General features: G+C 48.1%; 1 protein-coding gene across 1 annotated transcript in view; it reads left to right on the forward strand.

Moving 5' to 3' along the window:
• LOC126525223 (nose resistant to fluoxetine protein 6-like) overlaps nucleotides 1-17670 on the forward strand; it is a 100162-nt gene that overhangs the window by 45285 nt on the left and 37207 nt on the right. The window contains exons 3-5 of the mRNA XM_050173256.3: nucleotides 3064-3145; nucleotides 3749-3836; nucleotides 16429-16523. Of these exons, the coding sequence (XP_050029213.3) occupies nucleotides 3064-3145; nucleotides 3749-3836; nucleotides 16429-16523 (265 nt within the window). The remainder of the gene's footprint in view (nucleotides 1-3063; nucleotides 3146-3748; nucleotides 3837-16428; nucleotides 16524-17670) is intronic.

Raw genomic sequence — 17670 nt, forward strand, 5'->3', positions numbered from 1 at the left:
TTGTTATATACAGAACTTCTTTTCATCTGCCGTTTCTGAGACCCAGTTGTAAAACAACGCTATAATATGCTTAAAGAATGCAGAAATGCAGGCCGACCAGTTGTAGCATTGTCCGCAATTAAATGTTGCTTACATACTCGTACATAGCGAAAGACAGAACAAGCAAGCCGCTATGTTGTTTATTTCATATTTTTTCCGTCCTATATTGTATTGCGATATTTAATCCTCGACTATAAATGCTCGTATATATTTCTGGTCGCTTTCCGTCTGCCGACGTTACCATCCATCTCAGTTGAATCATCATCAGCAGCAGCAATAGCAGCTTATTTTACGTCCACTGCAGGGCGAAGGCCTCTCCCTGCGACCTCCAATTACCCCTGACCTGCGCCAACCGATTCCAGCTAGCGCCTGTGAATTTCTTGATTTCATCACCCCCATCTAGTCTGCTGCCGTCCTCGACTGCGCTTCCCTTCTCTTGGCACACATTCTGTAATCCGGATGGTCAACCGGTTATCTAACCTATGCATTACGCGGTCTTTCCAGCTCCATTTCTTTCTTTTAATGTCAATGAGAATATCGGCTATCCCTGTTTGCTCTCTGATCCACACCCCTCTCTTCCTGTCTATTAACGTTACGCCTAACATTCTTCGTTCCATCGCTCTTTGCGCGGTCCTTAACTTGTTTTCGAGCTTCTTTGTCAGCCTCCAAGTTTCTGCCCCATTAGTCAGCACCGCTAGAATGCATTGATTGTGTACCTTTCTTTTTAATGATAATGGTAAGCTTCCAGTCAGCATCTGACAATGTCTGCCGAATGTGCTTCAACCCATTTTTATTCTTCCGTAAATTTCCTTCGCACGATCAGGGTCCCCTGTGAGTCCCCTATGTAAACGTATTGCTTCACAGACTCTACACGCTAACTGGCGAGCCTGAACTATTGTTCCCTTTCCCGGCTATTGATCATTATCTTTGTCTTCTGGATATTAATATTCAACCCCACTCTTACACTATCTCTCTTAAGGTCCTCAATCATTTGTTGTAACTCATCCCCAGTTTCGCTGAACAGAACAATGTCATCTGCAAATGAAAGGTTGCCGAGATATGCGCCGTTGATCCTTACTCCTAAGCCTTCTCAGTTTAAAAGAACGTGATAATATTACACAAGAAAACACTGTCTTGCGCGAACGTGTAATCGCAAGAACGAAGGGCGGCAAATTACGGGACAAAACAATTTATTCACCAGAATGGTAAGCGCGAATCATGCCATAAGGTAGGCTGTACTCTTCAGCCTAGCTTTGTGTTATTTCATTTTACGGCGATGAATGTCACTGGAATGCTTGGCTTCCCTATTTGCTTTAGCTCCTGAGCATATGTATACAGATATCACATTTAGTAATAGGATTTAAGTAGGAAGTGGCGCATCGTCCATACCTGTCTGTCTTTCAGTGTCTGCGTCGCATAAACAGTAGCGACGTGACATTTCGTACTTGCCGTTCTTTTTCTTTTTGGTGCATTGCCAATAGGATTGTAAAAGTGGAAAAAAGTGCATGTGTGTGAGGTGTGGAAAGCTGGTCACGTGGTAAAGGTAGTGAGGGGATGGGAGAGATTAGGGTAGTATGTATGTATGTATGTATGTATGTATGTATGTATGTATGTATGTATGTATGTATGTATGTATGTGTGTATGTATGTATGTATGTATGTATGTATGTATGTATGTATGTATGTATGTATGTATGTATGTATGTATTGCTACTGATGGTGGTGTGCTACGGGCCCCCATCAGTTGCACTTCGCTCCTCGAAGAGGCAGGACGTGTGTCTAGAGAGCTCCTGAACAACACTTTGCAATGTGGTGAACACAGTACAAAACATGGATCCGGTACTTCAGAGTGGTGCGACGTAGTGCCAATGCCTTTCTCTGGCATTTACCGCTAAATCGTTACTGAATTTTGTTTTGCGTGAAATAACGGATAACGGTAGGGGCCCCTTGATACACTGAAAAAACCATACTAGCAAAATAACTTGTAATGCATGTCTTTACGGGCCAGTTTATTTCCTGTGTACGTGGAAGGTGGTTCCGCATGACATCGTGGTACTCTTGTTTGCTCCGTTCCTACGACCGCTGCGGCGGCCACGCCTGAGAACAGCTAGAAGAAACGGCCCACTGCACCTCGCATTAGTATTTTTATGAGCAGCTTCATCATAACTAGCCTTACTGCTATACCACGTAACTGAATCTCGCTCTGTGCCAGACGTCGCGATAATGTCGATAACGCCAGATCCGGCTTTTCAAGGCCAAATTTAGTATGAAATTTAAATCAATTCCTGCAGAGCCCACCTCACGATGAAGGTCGACGGTACTGCTATTAGCATCGAAGCAGTGTAGCGACACGCCGCACGGCGAAATTTTTTTCACTTGGGCGTAAACGACTTCTACAATTTTTTGTTGCTCAACGCCCCTAGCTCAATAAACGCTCAGGTCCCATTGTATTCGCTTCACTTCGTTCCCTACACTCTGCTGCTTTTGATGCCGGCATCTGCAATTATCTTTAGCCGACTTCTTAAACTGTCGGTGGCTGACTTCCTCACTTTTAGCCTTTTGTTCTGCGTGTCGGTGCGGTCACCTACCCAGTCGCACATAGTCATGTTGTAGAACTGGTCATGTATGGCCATATATCTCGTGCAACATACCGAGTAGCGCATAAACACTGTGGTTCAAAAGGTTTATTCGCTTGTTGTCTATTCGGAAACACACCAGGTAGCACATGCCAAGTGAACCAAGTTGTCGCGAAAAAAGTCAACCACGGACATCATACCGAAAAAAGGGCGAAGTTCCCAAACAATGTTGCTCACAATAGCATCTCATGAGTGTTTCTCCAAACTTCACGCTTCAGAAGTGCCATTCTTTTCCGTGCCAGAAACAGTACAGTTTTCACAACTTTGAAAATGCGTGTCAGTACTCAGTTAGGTGCTATAGGCTCTCGGTCGCGACCGCTCGTTGTGGTACTGCAAATACATAGCGAAAGTTGCCAGTGTGAGCATTTTCTTTCAATACCACTTGCAGAATGCCGTCAAGAGGATATGGCAAGGCGTGTGCGTCCCTTCACACTGCTCTGGGGGAGAAGTGGAAGCGCTCATTGCGAAAGGCAAGTTGTGGTCACTCTTACCAGTGAACGACAGGTTTATCATGTGCTTTTGCCTTTCTTATTCTAATTTCTTCATTTTTTTGGCTTTACTGCTCGCGTTGCATTAATTAACACGTACGCAACACTTTCTCCGTGCTTAAAATTAAGTGTAAAATTTATTATAACGCACACATTTGATCCAACTTTAGCTGACGTTATCTATTTGCATGCCGTGGCTTTCATTAAAGCAGGGTGAACTGTTAAACCGTTTCATTTTTCTCCCTATCCTTCTGGAGTAGCATGCTAAACATGCCGCCGGCCAAACTTGTCCAGGATCCATTAAATCTCTCTCTCCATCTCTCTGCAATCAAACCTTTCTTCTTGTCATAATTCCTGAGTTGGAATTTATTGAAAAATATTAAACCCATATGCAAGTGAATAGAGTAGAATGCAGACAACGCAATTGCATATTTTAAATATTTAGTTAATGCAGCCAGGCAAACTTCTCCACTTTTCCTTAAAGAACATGTCGCTTCCTCTCTTTCTCTCTCTCTCTCTTTCTCTCTCTCTCTCTATCTATCTCTATCTCTCTATCTGTCTCTCACATTTGTTTTCTCTTTTCAGTGCTCAACGGGTCCAATACATCAGTCGCAGTGTCAGCGTGCCGCTCGCGGAACGACTTCAGCATCACCCACGTGCAGCTGGCAGTAATGTAAGTCGGGCTTGTTCAACATCTCCGCTGTGACAGACACTCTACTGGAGGAATCGGCTATCACAGTTCTCGAAATTCGTTAAACGCTGTGATGTTATGCTACTTCAGCCGTTAACAAAGAAACAAAAGTTCCTGATACTTTTAGAGAGAAGGAGCGCATAACGCAGGCCACATTTCTTTTCTTTCTTTTTCTTTCTGGTCCAGGCGAACTCGACCTTGTGGCAAGCGGAAAGCGCTGATTAAGATTTATCGTAAGCAAAGCCTTCTCACACGTTTTTTTTTTTTTAATAGTCAGCGATTCTAAAACCGCTATTCTAAATTACGCAAAGAGGTGTATTTCGCCGGAATCACAACGAATCCTGGCAAACTTCAGCGGTTAGCGGGTTGTCCATGTCTTCTGGGCGCCTGCGCACTCCTCCCTCCCCACAACGAGGCGGCCGACACCGAGGACTCACAAGCCGAACCACCGGGACGTCGCGGCTCGGGCTGACAGGGGACGGAATGGTTGGCTACAGGGAGATAACTAACCATTGCAGAGGAGAGAGGGTGCGTTTTCCTCCCGCACACCCATCACTTAATAAGCTGCGGGCGGTGGAATGGCGCCTCCTTCAAACCAATACCTGCCCAAATCTGGTGACCTATAATCATTATCATCCAGAAGAATATTCGGCCAGATGTAAATTTTGTAAAGAAATGGCGGACCTAAATCACATTACCTGGGCCTGCCCTCGGGTGCCCCGACAGGGCCAAAAAATTAAGCTTCGGAAGCAGTGGGAGACCGTGCTGCTCAGCTCGGCCCCCGAAGACCAACTTTTGGCCGTCCACCAGACCGAAGATGCCGCTAGAGCCCAGGCTTCTGGCCGCCATCTAGGCGAAGTTGCCCCCCCCCCCCCCCCACCAGTCTACCGGCTACCTAAATAAAAGTTGTTCCTCTTTCTTTCTTACCCTACACAGTATGGCTGAACCTTCGCTCAATATCATGTTCAAGCTAAGGTGGAGTGCACAACAGTGTAGCTCAACATTCATGAAAAATATCGGTGACTGTGGAATGAGAAAGCAAGTGACGGGAATGGCGGAATCAGCTCCCCGCGCTTTCTACTTTACACTTTTAGCGGATAAACAGATTTTAAAACGAAACGGAAACCGCAACAACGTCACAGTCCGATACGGCGGCACCCCGACTACCCCACCAAACGCATGGCCATTTCCGTTCGCAAGCAGTAAATGATGCTGTAGAACTTCGCTTCCCCTCCTCTCATCACGTCCGCAAAGTTGGGTGCGTTACATATCGGCGGAGTGCTCGAGACCACCTCTCGATATCGAGTGACAAAGAGCCAGCCACCAGCGTGGACCCGTGGCTGTTGTAAACCAAAGACGGCTCGTCGTATCAGCAGTTTTGACTTGGCGCGGCATCAGCCAGCACTCGCCAGTACACTTCGCTTGCGTGAGATTCCTGCAGGAAACAGAAATGCTCGTTGAAGGCTACGAAACGCACGAACGCGTTTTAACGCTCGCATACATTTTTCTCGACACCCATGGTGGTGAGGGGACAAACCGCCACCGGCTGCGTCGAAACGCTGTGTCGGCTGCAAGGACTAGTGGCATCACGTGAGAGTTAGCGCTGTTTAATTGCAACCCGGCCATTGGGAAAAGTAATAATATTGCCTTCTGAGGAAAGCACTGCACATACGGCAAGGACATTAACGTACTGAGTTAGGTTGCATCGCCGGAAGACGCGTCAGTCCGGGCGTTCGAAACGGGCCTGGAACGTTTCGATCGAGCAGTCATTGCCGACGCTGAGTGCTACTATCGCATCTCTTTATGGATAATTTCACTGGCTTTAGTACTCACCGGCTTCAGCTTCTGCAGTAGCGCAGTTTCGTTCAGAAATAAGATGACCACTTTTTTTTTTACGCAATAGCCTGAAGTTTCTAACGGCGTATCTACAAATGCATGGACGAACATGCATGGACGAAAACGATGCGGCTGCCGCGGTTTCGATTGCCCAGCTGTTTTCGTTCGCTTCCGATAAATATCGCGCTGCCCCGATGCTTCTTCTATGTAATCCTCACGTCACTGAGGAATTGGAAGCAATCGTAGGTGTCGTTTGCGTGCAAATGTCACGTTTGTAATAGACACTCAATTCAGCTTTGCACCCGTACTCAGAGGAAGCCATGGCAACTAGAATGGGGCAGTTGGCCAAAAAAGCAATATTGCCTGTTATTAATAATTTAATAATAAATTGACCGTATGGTCACTGCGAATTTTGATAATTTCTCATTGCACAGTTTATCTCGTACCTGCGCAGCCCACACCGATTCTCTCAAATAGACAACACTGCTTTTGCGGTTTTCGTCGTGGACACGCTGGGCAAAGTCATCAACTGTGCTTCCGTCCGGACGACGAACCCAGGGGTGGCCGAGCAAGTGGCCATTGCACTCGCCATGCAAGACTGTCGGAGAGAAAGGGTGTATAGCGATTCGAAAGCCGCCGTCAGGGCATTCCAGAAAGGCCAGGTAGCCCGGCAGGTAGTTCAAATTCTGAAAGGCGTCAAACACGGCAACACCTCCATACACTCGATCTTTTGGTTCCCTGCACACGTCGGGGCGATTGGGGGAGTTCCTCTGAACCTCAACGAGTCTGCCCGCGAGGCTGCACGTGGCTTTACCGACCGCGCTGCCCTCGGATCGGGCGACTCTCTCCACGGACACAGAGACGCTCCTATCACGCACTACGAAATCACTAAGTTCTTTTACTTAGAGAGAAGGGTTCTCCCGTCACCTCACATCAAGCTAAGCAGGCCGCAGGCGGTCACACTCAGACTCCTGCAAACGAACTCCTCCGGCGTCCCATAGCAAATCCGGCGTCCCTTAACAGCATATATCCCGAGATTTATCCGAATTGTTTTTGCGTGACCTGTGGTGAGGTTTGCCTCATATGCTCTCGGAGTGCTGGTCGCTGGGCCCGAAGTTCACGAAGGAAGAGTGGGACGCGCTGCTGCGAAGTCCCGTCATTCAGGACCCAATCCTGGCCGTCCAGCGCGTCCGCGATTCGGCCGGCGAGCTAGATCTGTCAGTCCCGTCGTGGGATTAGCCTGGTGCGCGTTTTATCGCGTTTTGCTGGAACAAATAAAAGTTGATTCACTCACTCACTCACTCGCAACACTGCTTATCTGGATGGCGTATTGACTGACCACGTCCGCAAAAGAAAAAAAAAAAAAGCGAGCGTTCGCCTAGTAGTCAACCAACCGAGCAAAGCGCGACTCCACCACTCCAACGATAACGATAACGTATGGGCTTTTCTTACCTGCGTACTTTCCTCCCAGCACTCCCAGAAGGCTCCCTCCTAGAGGGAGCCTAAATGGCTCAGTGCAACGAGGACATAATTAATGTTGTATAATTTGACTAGGAGTGTGCGATTAGCAGTTTCTGAGGCCGAATTTAAAAAGAAAAAAAATATTACCAAAAAGACGAATCAAATATATTTCGTATAGCTTGCGAATCATGTAAAACTCTCTGACTATAATATCAAACAACTTTAAAAGCCTGGTATTCAGAACAACAGAATGTTTCTGTTGCTACACTGCACATCACAAAGCGTGCTTCCTTAAAAGCACAATGGAAGCATAACAAGCAACTCAGCAGATTGTTCGCAAACTCAGGGCTGCTGTGAACATCCGCGCTCATCCATTATCAGTTTGTAAATGTAGCCTTGTGGACCAGTGAATATCTGAGTACATTAGCTGCGGCAGTGGCATCTGCGGCAATGGCAGAGTAAAAAAAAATGCACTTTTTCTCTAGCTTGAACTGTCCCTGGTGAAGGTGCCATTGTTGTGTGAAGTACGCTGCACTTAACTGTAGTCTGATTTAATCCCATGAAAGGACGCACTCGGTATATATATATATATATATATATATATATATATATATATATATATATATATATAGTACGAAACAATCCCCACTGCCGCATTTCTTGTCTAAGCAACATCCTTTAGCGAGTGGTTGTTCTTTGCCGTAATATTACGGTTGAGTAGGCGTACGCAGCGCGCGTTATCCTCAATGTGGATAGGATAAAAAATATAATATTAGTGGTATAATTTTAAGTTTGATCGAGCACACTTGACGATGTAAATTATTTAAAGAGTTTTGGAAAAATATTCGCAGTTTCATAGAGCCACTATTCGATTAGAAGACGGAATCGAATAGGAAAATATTTCGTTCGCTATTACAAAGGTTTTAATATTCGCAGACTCCTAACTTTGACTGATTCATGATGTTTAATGTGCCTAAGCAAACACATATCCGCCCTTGACTTGATTCAGACAAGCTGAGAGAAGAAAACGAAACAAAAAGAAGGAATAGGTGGAACTGACTGCCTTTGCTGTAGGTGACAGGAGACGTTCTCGGAATTCGGGAAGCATTTTGACGTGCTTACTTCAATACGTAACGAAATATGCTATTAGCAGTGACAGATAGCTAACTCAGGAGACAGTTCGCGTATATGAATTGCAGAAGGTTTTGTATAACTATTATAAACGTCACAATACCCTGTCTTTTCATTCAGTTTATAAGTTGTAGTCTTAGTTGTGGCTGCAAACAAAACAGAAATTAGAAAAAAAAAATGTACAGGCGAGCATGCGCAGCCAAGTTGAGCAGGGCGAGCATGAAGCTAGCGAGACGGCTCCTTTACAAGGATGCTCGTTTCATGCTCACCCGACGGTGAGGCGTAAACAGTGACTTCAATCATGTGCATCTGCTAACGACATCACAGTGCTCTCTTCGGCAAATCAATTTCGGTTCTCTGGGTGAAAGCGGGTATTAACCACTGTGCAGAAATTAGCAGCATCAGCTGTTTGCACGCCTCTAACCAGCTATGAATATTCATCGAATGCCTTGATTTCTGGGAAGAACACCATTAATTGATTTCAACAAGTGCTTGTCTAATACACTACTACGAGTCCATCAAGGCACAAGTTCAGCTTTTTGGTTAGATGAAGGTTTTGCGGGGCATCCATCCTGTAGGAATTTCAATCTTTAATTTGCATGCTCATTTTGCATGGCTCACCCCTATGAAACAATAAATCCCCTAACAATTTCATTAATTTTCTATATGGTTACATATTCCTTGACATTTCCAGGTTCTCCAGTTCTCTAGACACCCTGTATTTGGCACCTAGCGGCCATCACAGAAACTAAAGCCAGCGCATATACAGTCGATATTACCGACGTCCCCTCAAAGCACATTATTTATCTATAGCCGGCTCACATTAACATTAAATAATCTAACTGCTCCTATAGAAAGCCGCACCCCGGATCCCATTTCTCGCCGTCTTTTTCTGTGCGATTCGAGACGGCCAAGAAAGAAGAGAGAAAACCCTCGTACAGCGCGCAGTCTCGAGACGCGAGCTGCAGCTTCGTTCCGCCAGCGTGTGCTTTGCTGTCACTGGGCGTAGTCGCACCAACGGGTACAGCACTGCGAGGACGAATCAGTCCTGCTGCGCGGTTGTTCGCCACCGTGAGTGACCACTCAGAGAGGACGACGAAGCGAAGGCGAGCTCTCCAGACGATCCCGGATGCACTACGATGAGGGAAGCCCCGGAGGCGAGCCTCCACAGCGTCGGCAATACGCGTCGTCGCGTGGCCGGAGCTCCAAGAGTGAAAGGCTGTCGGCGGCGGCTTCGCGACGGCGCGCGCCGGAATCGCCGCGGGAACCGCCGCAGGAACCGCCGCAGGAACCGCCGCAGGAACCGCCGCCAGTCGACGCCCCGAGAGAAGCAGGAGGTTACGACCTCTACGACTACCAGCAAGGCGACGAGCCCAGGTACGGCACGCACGTACGCGACCCATCAACCTTCTCGTCGGACTACGACATGACGAATCACCGGCGACGCTCCGGAGGCTGTCTCATCACGGTGTGGGCTTTCTGCATCGTGGGAGTCGCAATTCTAGCCGTTCCTTTGGTGATCTTACTGCTTCCTTACATCAAGGCGAGCCTGTTCGCTGCCACGGAGGCACCACCAGGCCATGTGTTGAACCCCATTTTACCAACCGTCGATCAACCGATTAAGACAACGGCTACTAAGGAAAAGGAAAAGGGAATCGTCACTGCCGGTACGACAGCGACTCCTGACCAGTGCCGGCGGACGAAAGCCAAAGTGCCCGGCGCCAAGAACCTGTCGGATGTGCCCAGGCAGACTCTGTCGGCTAGTCCCAGCGCTCCACTCAACGGTCCGCAACCCGTATACTGCCTCTTCAACGTGACTCGCTTCAGGAGGCCTAGTGGGTACTTCTTCCTAGCGCAGTATCTCCCGTTGGCCTTGTGCCCGGGAATCGTGTATTGGTCTTGGAGCCTGCCCGACGGAAACCTTACCAGCCGGGCGGAAGAATTTGACAAGCAATACGGACTCGCCGTCATCAAAGATGTCGCGCGGGTTCAGGGCGTCAACGTAGACGTGATCCTCACGCTCGGTGGCTACCCCGAGGACAGTGCCGATTTTCACCTGGTCAGCGAGAACGACAGCGTTCGACACCTGCTGGCGCAGGGTGCCTACGACGTGTACCGCAAGTACAACCTTTCCGGATTCAACCTGCACTGGGTTCCGGACAAGGCCGCCTGCGAGTCCCCGTTCAAGGACGCCATGCCGCGGCTGGTGGAGTTCATCGATATCCTCAGGCGCCTGGTCTCGCTCAACACGCCCAGCGCCGCTTTCAAGATCACCGCCATTGTCGACGCCGAAGACGTCTCCGCGATGAAGTTTTTCCGCGCGCATCAGAGCAGCCTAAACGTGACCTTCTTCAAGATTCACCAGATGTCGCGCGGCAACAGCTTCTCGGACGACTACTGCGACCAGTCCGTGCCCGTCTTCGCGTACCACATGGCGCTCGTCACGCCCTTCTTCGGGGCACATCCGGTGCCAGGGAGCGCGCCGAACGCGCAACCTCAGAAGTACGAAGGTCTCTGCGTCAGCATGTCGCTGGCACTGTATGCCGGCAACGAACGCGATACGGAACGGCCCGCGCCTGCGCAGCTCGTGTCCCAGACGCCCGGCCGCATGGCTCTTTTCGAGGTGTGCGACTTCAAGATCGAGTTCAAGGATTACGTGAAGCCAGTACCGGGTTGCCTGCTCAGAAGAACCTTGGGCCGCTACCTCAACGTCACGATTGCGTTCGACGACAAAACAACGCTGCAGGCCAAGATGTCCCATCTGGGCAAGGCGGAAGATCTGTGCGTCCTGCTGTACGACGTCGACTTTGACAATTACCGGACGGGCTGCTCGCAGCGGGACCAGCGCTACGTTATGTTGCAGCACTTCTATAGCGCCAGGATCGCGTCGAGCACCTTTGACGTCACCGATCATCTGCCAAAGCAGACATAGGTCGTCTTCAATCCAACAGCAGGACAATCCAACTCGGCTGGGTACAGAGGCACTAATTCCATCGTGCACCATCGTCCTTATCTTTATTTATTATACTAATTTCTTTCCTAGACAACACTTTATCTACAAGTTTTGTCCGCGTGTTCATGACTCTTGAACCTTCAGCACCGACGTGAACTTATAACGGTTACCTTATTTGTTGTTACTAATTTGTTAGAGTGCCTGATCTCAGCAGTTAAATCACATACAATTGTCGCACTTTGTGTTAGGCTTGCCAGAGGCGGCTCAGATCTGCCGATATTTTTAACTGTGTATTCAAATGATTCCGTGTCGTTGTAAAGCACCCTAAGACCACTTTACTATGGTTACTCGCTTGGCCCTCCTTTCTGATAATGTTCGAAGCCGCCAGGCCTGACAAGTACTTTATTTTCCGCTAATTCTTTGAACACATGATTGGAATCATTTAGCGCTTGTTGAACTGATATCAATATTTGACAGCGTGGTCATGGCAGGAAAAAGGCGCTGCGAGCAGGAGACTTGCGTGGTTTACTTTTCTGTAAGCATCCAAAGTGCATGCAACCATACGCGCCTATATGAGTTACGTATCACGTGTCCTTTATAGCGAAGCGTAACTTTATGTTAACGTATACTTTGTAATTATTGTATCTCAATGCATGTGTAGATAGATGCTTTGAACTCAGTAGTGTTCAAGAATTATTTTGACATGTGTACATCCCGATCATCGTTTCACACCGATGTCTTGACGTTTGCCAAAATTTCACAACCAGTGTTTTGTTCACTCTGCTATCTCGCGTGCCCATGGCTTCTCCGAGCCGTCATTATGTTTGTATATACACAGCCTTCTTGCTAAGGCCAACACCTCTTCTACATTTCGAATAAGTACGAACCGAACTGAACACGTCCGAAACTCTCGCTGGTATAAACTCGTACCCGAGGGATACTTCACCACAGTGATGTCTCTCTTCCGGCCGGGCGACACATCGCAAGGCATAAGCACACGCTTTGTCAGTGCAGTTGTCTCGCGTCTCGCAGCACCTTGTGGGTGCGATTCGCGGAGTACCGCTTTCACCACTTCATCGCATTCGCTATAGCAAGACCGGCGAAAGCAGCGTTGTGATATTGACTAAAATATGGAGAGCGACGAAGTGAAATCCGACACGCATTTGTTCTCCCGTATGCTATGCCGTCGAGCACGCTGTCGTGGACGTTTCGTTTGTTCTGGTAGTGACATGAGTGATTCCCGTTGGGGCGGTGGCCTGGTCTGTCTCAAAACTGCTTACATCTGAGGCGATCTATACAGGGGCTCAGCAGCCGGGTATGCTTATGTGATCTACGAGACAGCTTTTAGGTATGGCTCAGAGCGCTCCTACGCAACGAGCCTGACGAAGCAGGGGTCGACGTTTGAGTCCTAGCGCCCAAGTAGTCTTTACTTTTTTATTGCAATATAATTTTTATTGCAATAACAATTATATGGACACTCGAGGTGTGATCCCTCCGCCAACGCCGACGCCGTGCTGTCACGGTATCGACGACGCACATTCTTGCCACGCTTGGAAGGTAAGAAGGCCTTAAGCAAGAGACGCGCCGTGGGTTTGGCTGGCAAAAAAAAAATAGAAAAACTAAATCCAAGTGGGCGCAGGCTCACTATCCGCTCAATCGGCTCTGCAATAAAGTAAGGGCAGTGTTCTGCTTTCCGCTGCTGGCCATGTCTGTCGGCCACTACCAACACTAGCGTTCCTTTTGTGCGACAGTGTGCATGCTACATCGTGGTACGTGCAGTTGTCTGAGCGGGACGGAATTAGCTGCCCAAACTTAAAAGCTGTAAACACTGTCGGTTTTCCTTCCATCTCACCTCGTACACCATTGAGGTGCGATGCCTGCAGCTCCGTTGCCGGCGCTCCTTCATCACGCCAGTGTTGTGAGACGCCTAATAGCTGCCAGGCAGCTGTTGCTTCGCGTGCTGTGTCGCACCAGCTTACCACCATCGCGTGTTCTTGGAACACTGCCCGAGGAGCTTTAACGCAACGCCAAACCTTGCTATCGCTTTGAATGCTTCGCGCCTCGGGAGAAACTACCCAACTTTTTTTTAATGTAATTTATTTGCCTTTCTCTCTCATTTGTCTACATCGTCCTATACATTTACAAACAAATTTGAGTCCCTTCTGCCTCCAACAAAAACGAGAGGAAGGGAGGAAATGGAGTGCAGTACGCGGAGGGGTGAGCAGAAGTCCTGGCCTAGGTCTTCATGGCAAGAACGTTATTTGGGTCGAGAGAAACTAGGGACCGAGGGCAAAAGCCCCCACGCTAAGTCGGTGGCTCCGCCCACGTAGGCACCGGTAGGCCAAAAGCTTTCCCGATGTCGTGAGCTCTCCGGACGGCCAGGAGTTGATCTTGGAGGACTTCGCTGGATATGCGCCGACTCCAGTCCTCCTCACTGTTGAGATCCGAAGCCCTTTGGTTGGGGCAGAGCCAGAACATATGATCAAATAGACACGGAGTGTGTCCACAACTTTCACATTCCGCGGGAAAATCCTGGTCAATTTCGTTAAGCACAAAAGGTGTGCGATAAGATTTAGTTTGAATCATTCCTAATGTGACTGCCTGAGCTCGGTTGAGCTTCTGATGTGGAGGAGGAAAGAACCTCCTGCCGTCCCTATAGTGTGAGGTGATGTCGTGAAAAGTAGTAAGTGGATCTTTGTAGGAGCCGCAGTCATCCAAGCTTGAGCAGTTCCTGATCTGATGCGCGGCATGTGAGATCTCGCACAGCAGAGTGAGCTTGCTCGTTAGGATTGCAGCCATTGGGGCTGACCGAGTGGCCCTGATGAGCCGGAAACCAGACTAGGTGTGAGCTATCCAGTTGCTCGTAATTATGAGTATTCAGACAGTGTGTAAGTAGCTTGTGTGCTTCCATTGAGACGAAGCTGGCTTTATAGTTCCTAATAGCTGTACGAGAATCGGACAAAATTGTGGAGCCCCTTCTCATTGTAATTGCAAGTGCTATGCTTGCTTCTTCGGCGGCATGAATTTAGCTCGTTCTTAGTGACGCCGCGCTTATTAATTTACCGCTCTCATCGACCACGGCAATAGCGTAGCGGTTTCCCGATCCCTAACTATTTGCATCGACAAAAAGAGCTGAGCTTTGTTGTTAGTGCAGTTTACCCAGAATGCATTTGGCCTTGGCGTCCCTTCGGTCCTTGTTGTGGACAGGATGAATATTTCTAGGTATGGGGTCTACAACTAATTGTGTCTCCACCTCCTTGGGTATATTGAACTTAGAGACGTCTCCTCCTCGAGGCAGTATTCCGACTTCATCTAGAATTTTTCACCCTGGCTTAGTGTTGGAGAGTCTTGCAGTTTGTGACATCGAATGCGCCTCAATGAGCTCATCTATGGTGTTATGAAGTCCTAACTTGTTGAGGAGTTCGGCACTCTTTCCATGCGGGAGTCCCAGAGCCCTTTAGAGTCCGGAGCGTATAAGTGCATTTTGCTTAGCCTTCTCTCCTTTCCCCCCAGTTCAGCTATGATGCAATGTACGTCACATGACTGATGAAGAATGCCTGATATGCTCTGATGAGGTTGTCCTCCTTGAGGCCTGCATTTCGATTTGAGACCCTGCCGAGGAGCCTTAAAGTACTGTTGGCCTGACCTGTGAGACGGCTTAGGGCCGTAGCAGGTCTTCATAACAATCTTCCCACTTCGGTGGGCGAACTGGGCAAGTTCACTTATGTTAACACAGTGCTTGCACACTACATTCATTTCTTTTCTTCTTTTGTAATCATTCTTGGAGCTATATACCCACGTATGATTACCAATAAAGCCGTATCTTATGTTCGAATATTAAATGTAGTCATTCGTATTTCATACATAGTCACATTGCCAAATAGGGTTGTGTCTTTGCTAGACTACTTTTGGAAACTGTTTGTTCTTGTATTGGAGGCAACTACGGCGTGGTAGCGCAACATCGAAACGCATGCATCACGCTTTTGCGTCAACAAAATTAGTGAAGCAGAGGTGGGATTCACAAAGATTTTCTATTCCTAATTGCGTTTTCGTATTGGCCGGACATCCCCACTAATAATTTATCCGGCAGCAGAATTAGTGAAGGTTTGTTTTTACGACGAACGTGTCACAATTACAAGCCTAAAATATTCACAGGTGAAAGTCTGTGAGCGTTACAAAAAATATCCAGCGAAAAAATAAAGAAAGAATTCGCCGACGATTACGATACGATCCCTAACGCTAAATTTGAGCGCAGCTCTATACGTGCTTTCATTTCGTGATATATTGGCTGGCGCGGACAATCTGTCTCGTGCGGCACGTTGTAAACGGAGCGAAGTGTGGCGTGACTGCCTCACTAATCTTCAGAGTGCGATAGCGAGCGCATGGGTAATGCGTGGGCGTTATTCATAGCAGCCGCCGCCGACAAGCCTTCCAGACGACGCGTGCTGCTCTGGCGCCATCTCCAAGCTATCGTCGCTGCACTACGCTTTTCTTTTCATCCTTTCGCCATACCCTCCTCCTCCGCTTTCCTCCTTGCGTCTTTCGTCCCCCGCTGCGTTCCTTGTTCGCTTTCATCTTTCGCTGTGCTCGTTCGCGCGGTTACGCCGACGCTCTCCGCAGAAAACGGGCGCCTAAGAGCTGCGCTCTAAAAAAGGCAGCGGTAGTCCACCTGGAAAGATGTCACTGAAGGGAAGATTGGGTTTCGTGAAAAAGCAAAACTGACGATGTAAACCCCAACTCCGGTAAAATAAAAACCGAGAACTCTGTACCCACCTATAGGCCAGGACTGGGAGCTAGTCAGCGTGCACACCTGATATTTTGGTACATCAACATTGTATTTCCGGCGAGAACTTCCACTTGCGCATCGGTTTGTTCAGGGTACTCACCGAGTTATTGTACTCCTTAAGACTCGAACGTTGACGTACAAGAAGAACGCCGCTACACAGAGACGTCATCTTCATGCGCTGAGCGGAAGACGGCGTGAGTAAGGTCGCTGTACTTTCTCCACGAAAGCACAGCAGCATGCCCTAAGAAAACGCAGGCTCAGTGGCAAACTACTGTACCTGCGTACACGTTTTATCTCTCTCAGCTATGGGGCACACGAGCCTCGAGGAAATCATAAGCCATTGACTGTGATAGCAAAGTTTGATAGGTTCTTTCTTCTTTCACGAGCTTCTTTTTTTTCTCCAACAGATGCATCTTCATCGTCTGGATCACGTTAATCGCCATGTCTACTTTGGTGCATTTCTACTGGGACAGGAAGGAGTCGTCGGCCAAGATGATCGCTGGTAAGAATCAGCAGAACATTCTCTTTATCTCTCTCTTCTTTCACTGCTGCCAGCCCGCAGAACTTTTTTTTTTCTGGAAGTCACATTTCCTTCGCGCCAACTAAAATTTAAAAGGAAAAAGTGAGCTAGTCTTGCTACTTCTCACCGACTGCGCTTCCTCAGTCTAAACAAGAAAGATAAAGGAAGAAAAAGAAAGAATGTATATACGTAAACGGAGGCGCTTCGCATTTGCTTGCTCACCAGGGAGCCTATAATGTAAGACTATTCCTATCTGTTTTTTATTCCAATCTCTTGAAGTCAAATTTACGCAGCGACCGACGCAAGCATCGGGTGGTAACCCGCAGTGTTGTTTGAAAAGCCGAACAAACGCGCTTCTCGTTTATACGAAGTCCATTTCTTTTGCTTTCCAAGCTAATAACATTGCCCACATTGAGCAGTTTTTCTCATCTAATTGGCTGGGAAGAGGCTAGGAGGAAGCTCAAATGGAGAGAGCTTCAATGGGGCCGAGCCAGCACACTGAAAGTAGATAACTGGATAAGGAGTGTGGTGCCGGCGTCTGCGCTTCGTTGGTCCGCTTCGCTGTACTTAAGTTGCGGTGGCTGTTCGAAACTCGCGGCGGCATGCAACGGAAGGTTAAAAATACCGCCAAAACGGATCGTCAGCAAAGTAGAGATGGCAGAGCGATGTCGTATATGTGCCGTAGGGTCTTGAAAACGTTACACTCTCACGCAAAATCTTTTATTACGCGCAAATAAATCAAAGCTCTACGGCAGCTCCGAGCAGCCAGTTCCACAGAGGTCGGCGGGCAGCCGTTTTCTATTCTTTTCGGAACGGGGCAGTCTACGGCTATTGAGAAAAACTTTCAGTTTTGTTCGGGATAATAATGCGTCTATATCGCGTCCACGTCACTTTGACGCGGTGAGTTTTCGCGGTTTTGTGACGTCACGTGACAGGCAGGCAAAGTGGGCGCCGTCCGCAAGCGTTTGCGCAATAGCAGTTGGTAAAACGACGCCTTTTCCGCTGATGGCGAAAATGGTGCCGAATCAGAAATTATTATTTTTCTTTTGTTCGCTGCAATCATGCATAATGAGTGTGACAGGGTGCACATATAATATCAGATGGGGCGTTCTCGCTGTTTTCGTGATGT

Source organism: Dermacentor andersoni, chromosome 3 (assembly GCF_023375885.2).
Source record: "Dermacentor andersoni chromosome 3, qqDerAnde1_hic_scaffold, whole genome shotgun sequence".
NCBI classification, from domain to species: domain Eukaryota; kingdom Metazoa; phylum Arthropoda; class Arachnida; order Ixodida; family Ixodidae; genus Dermacentor; species Dermacentor andersoni.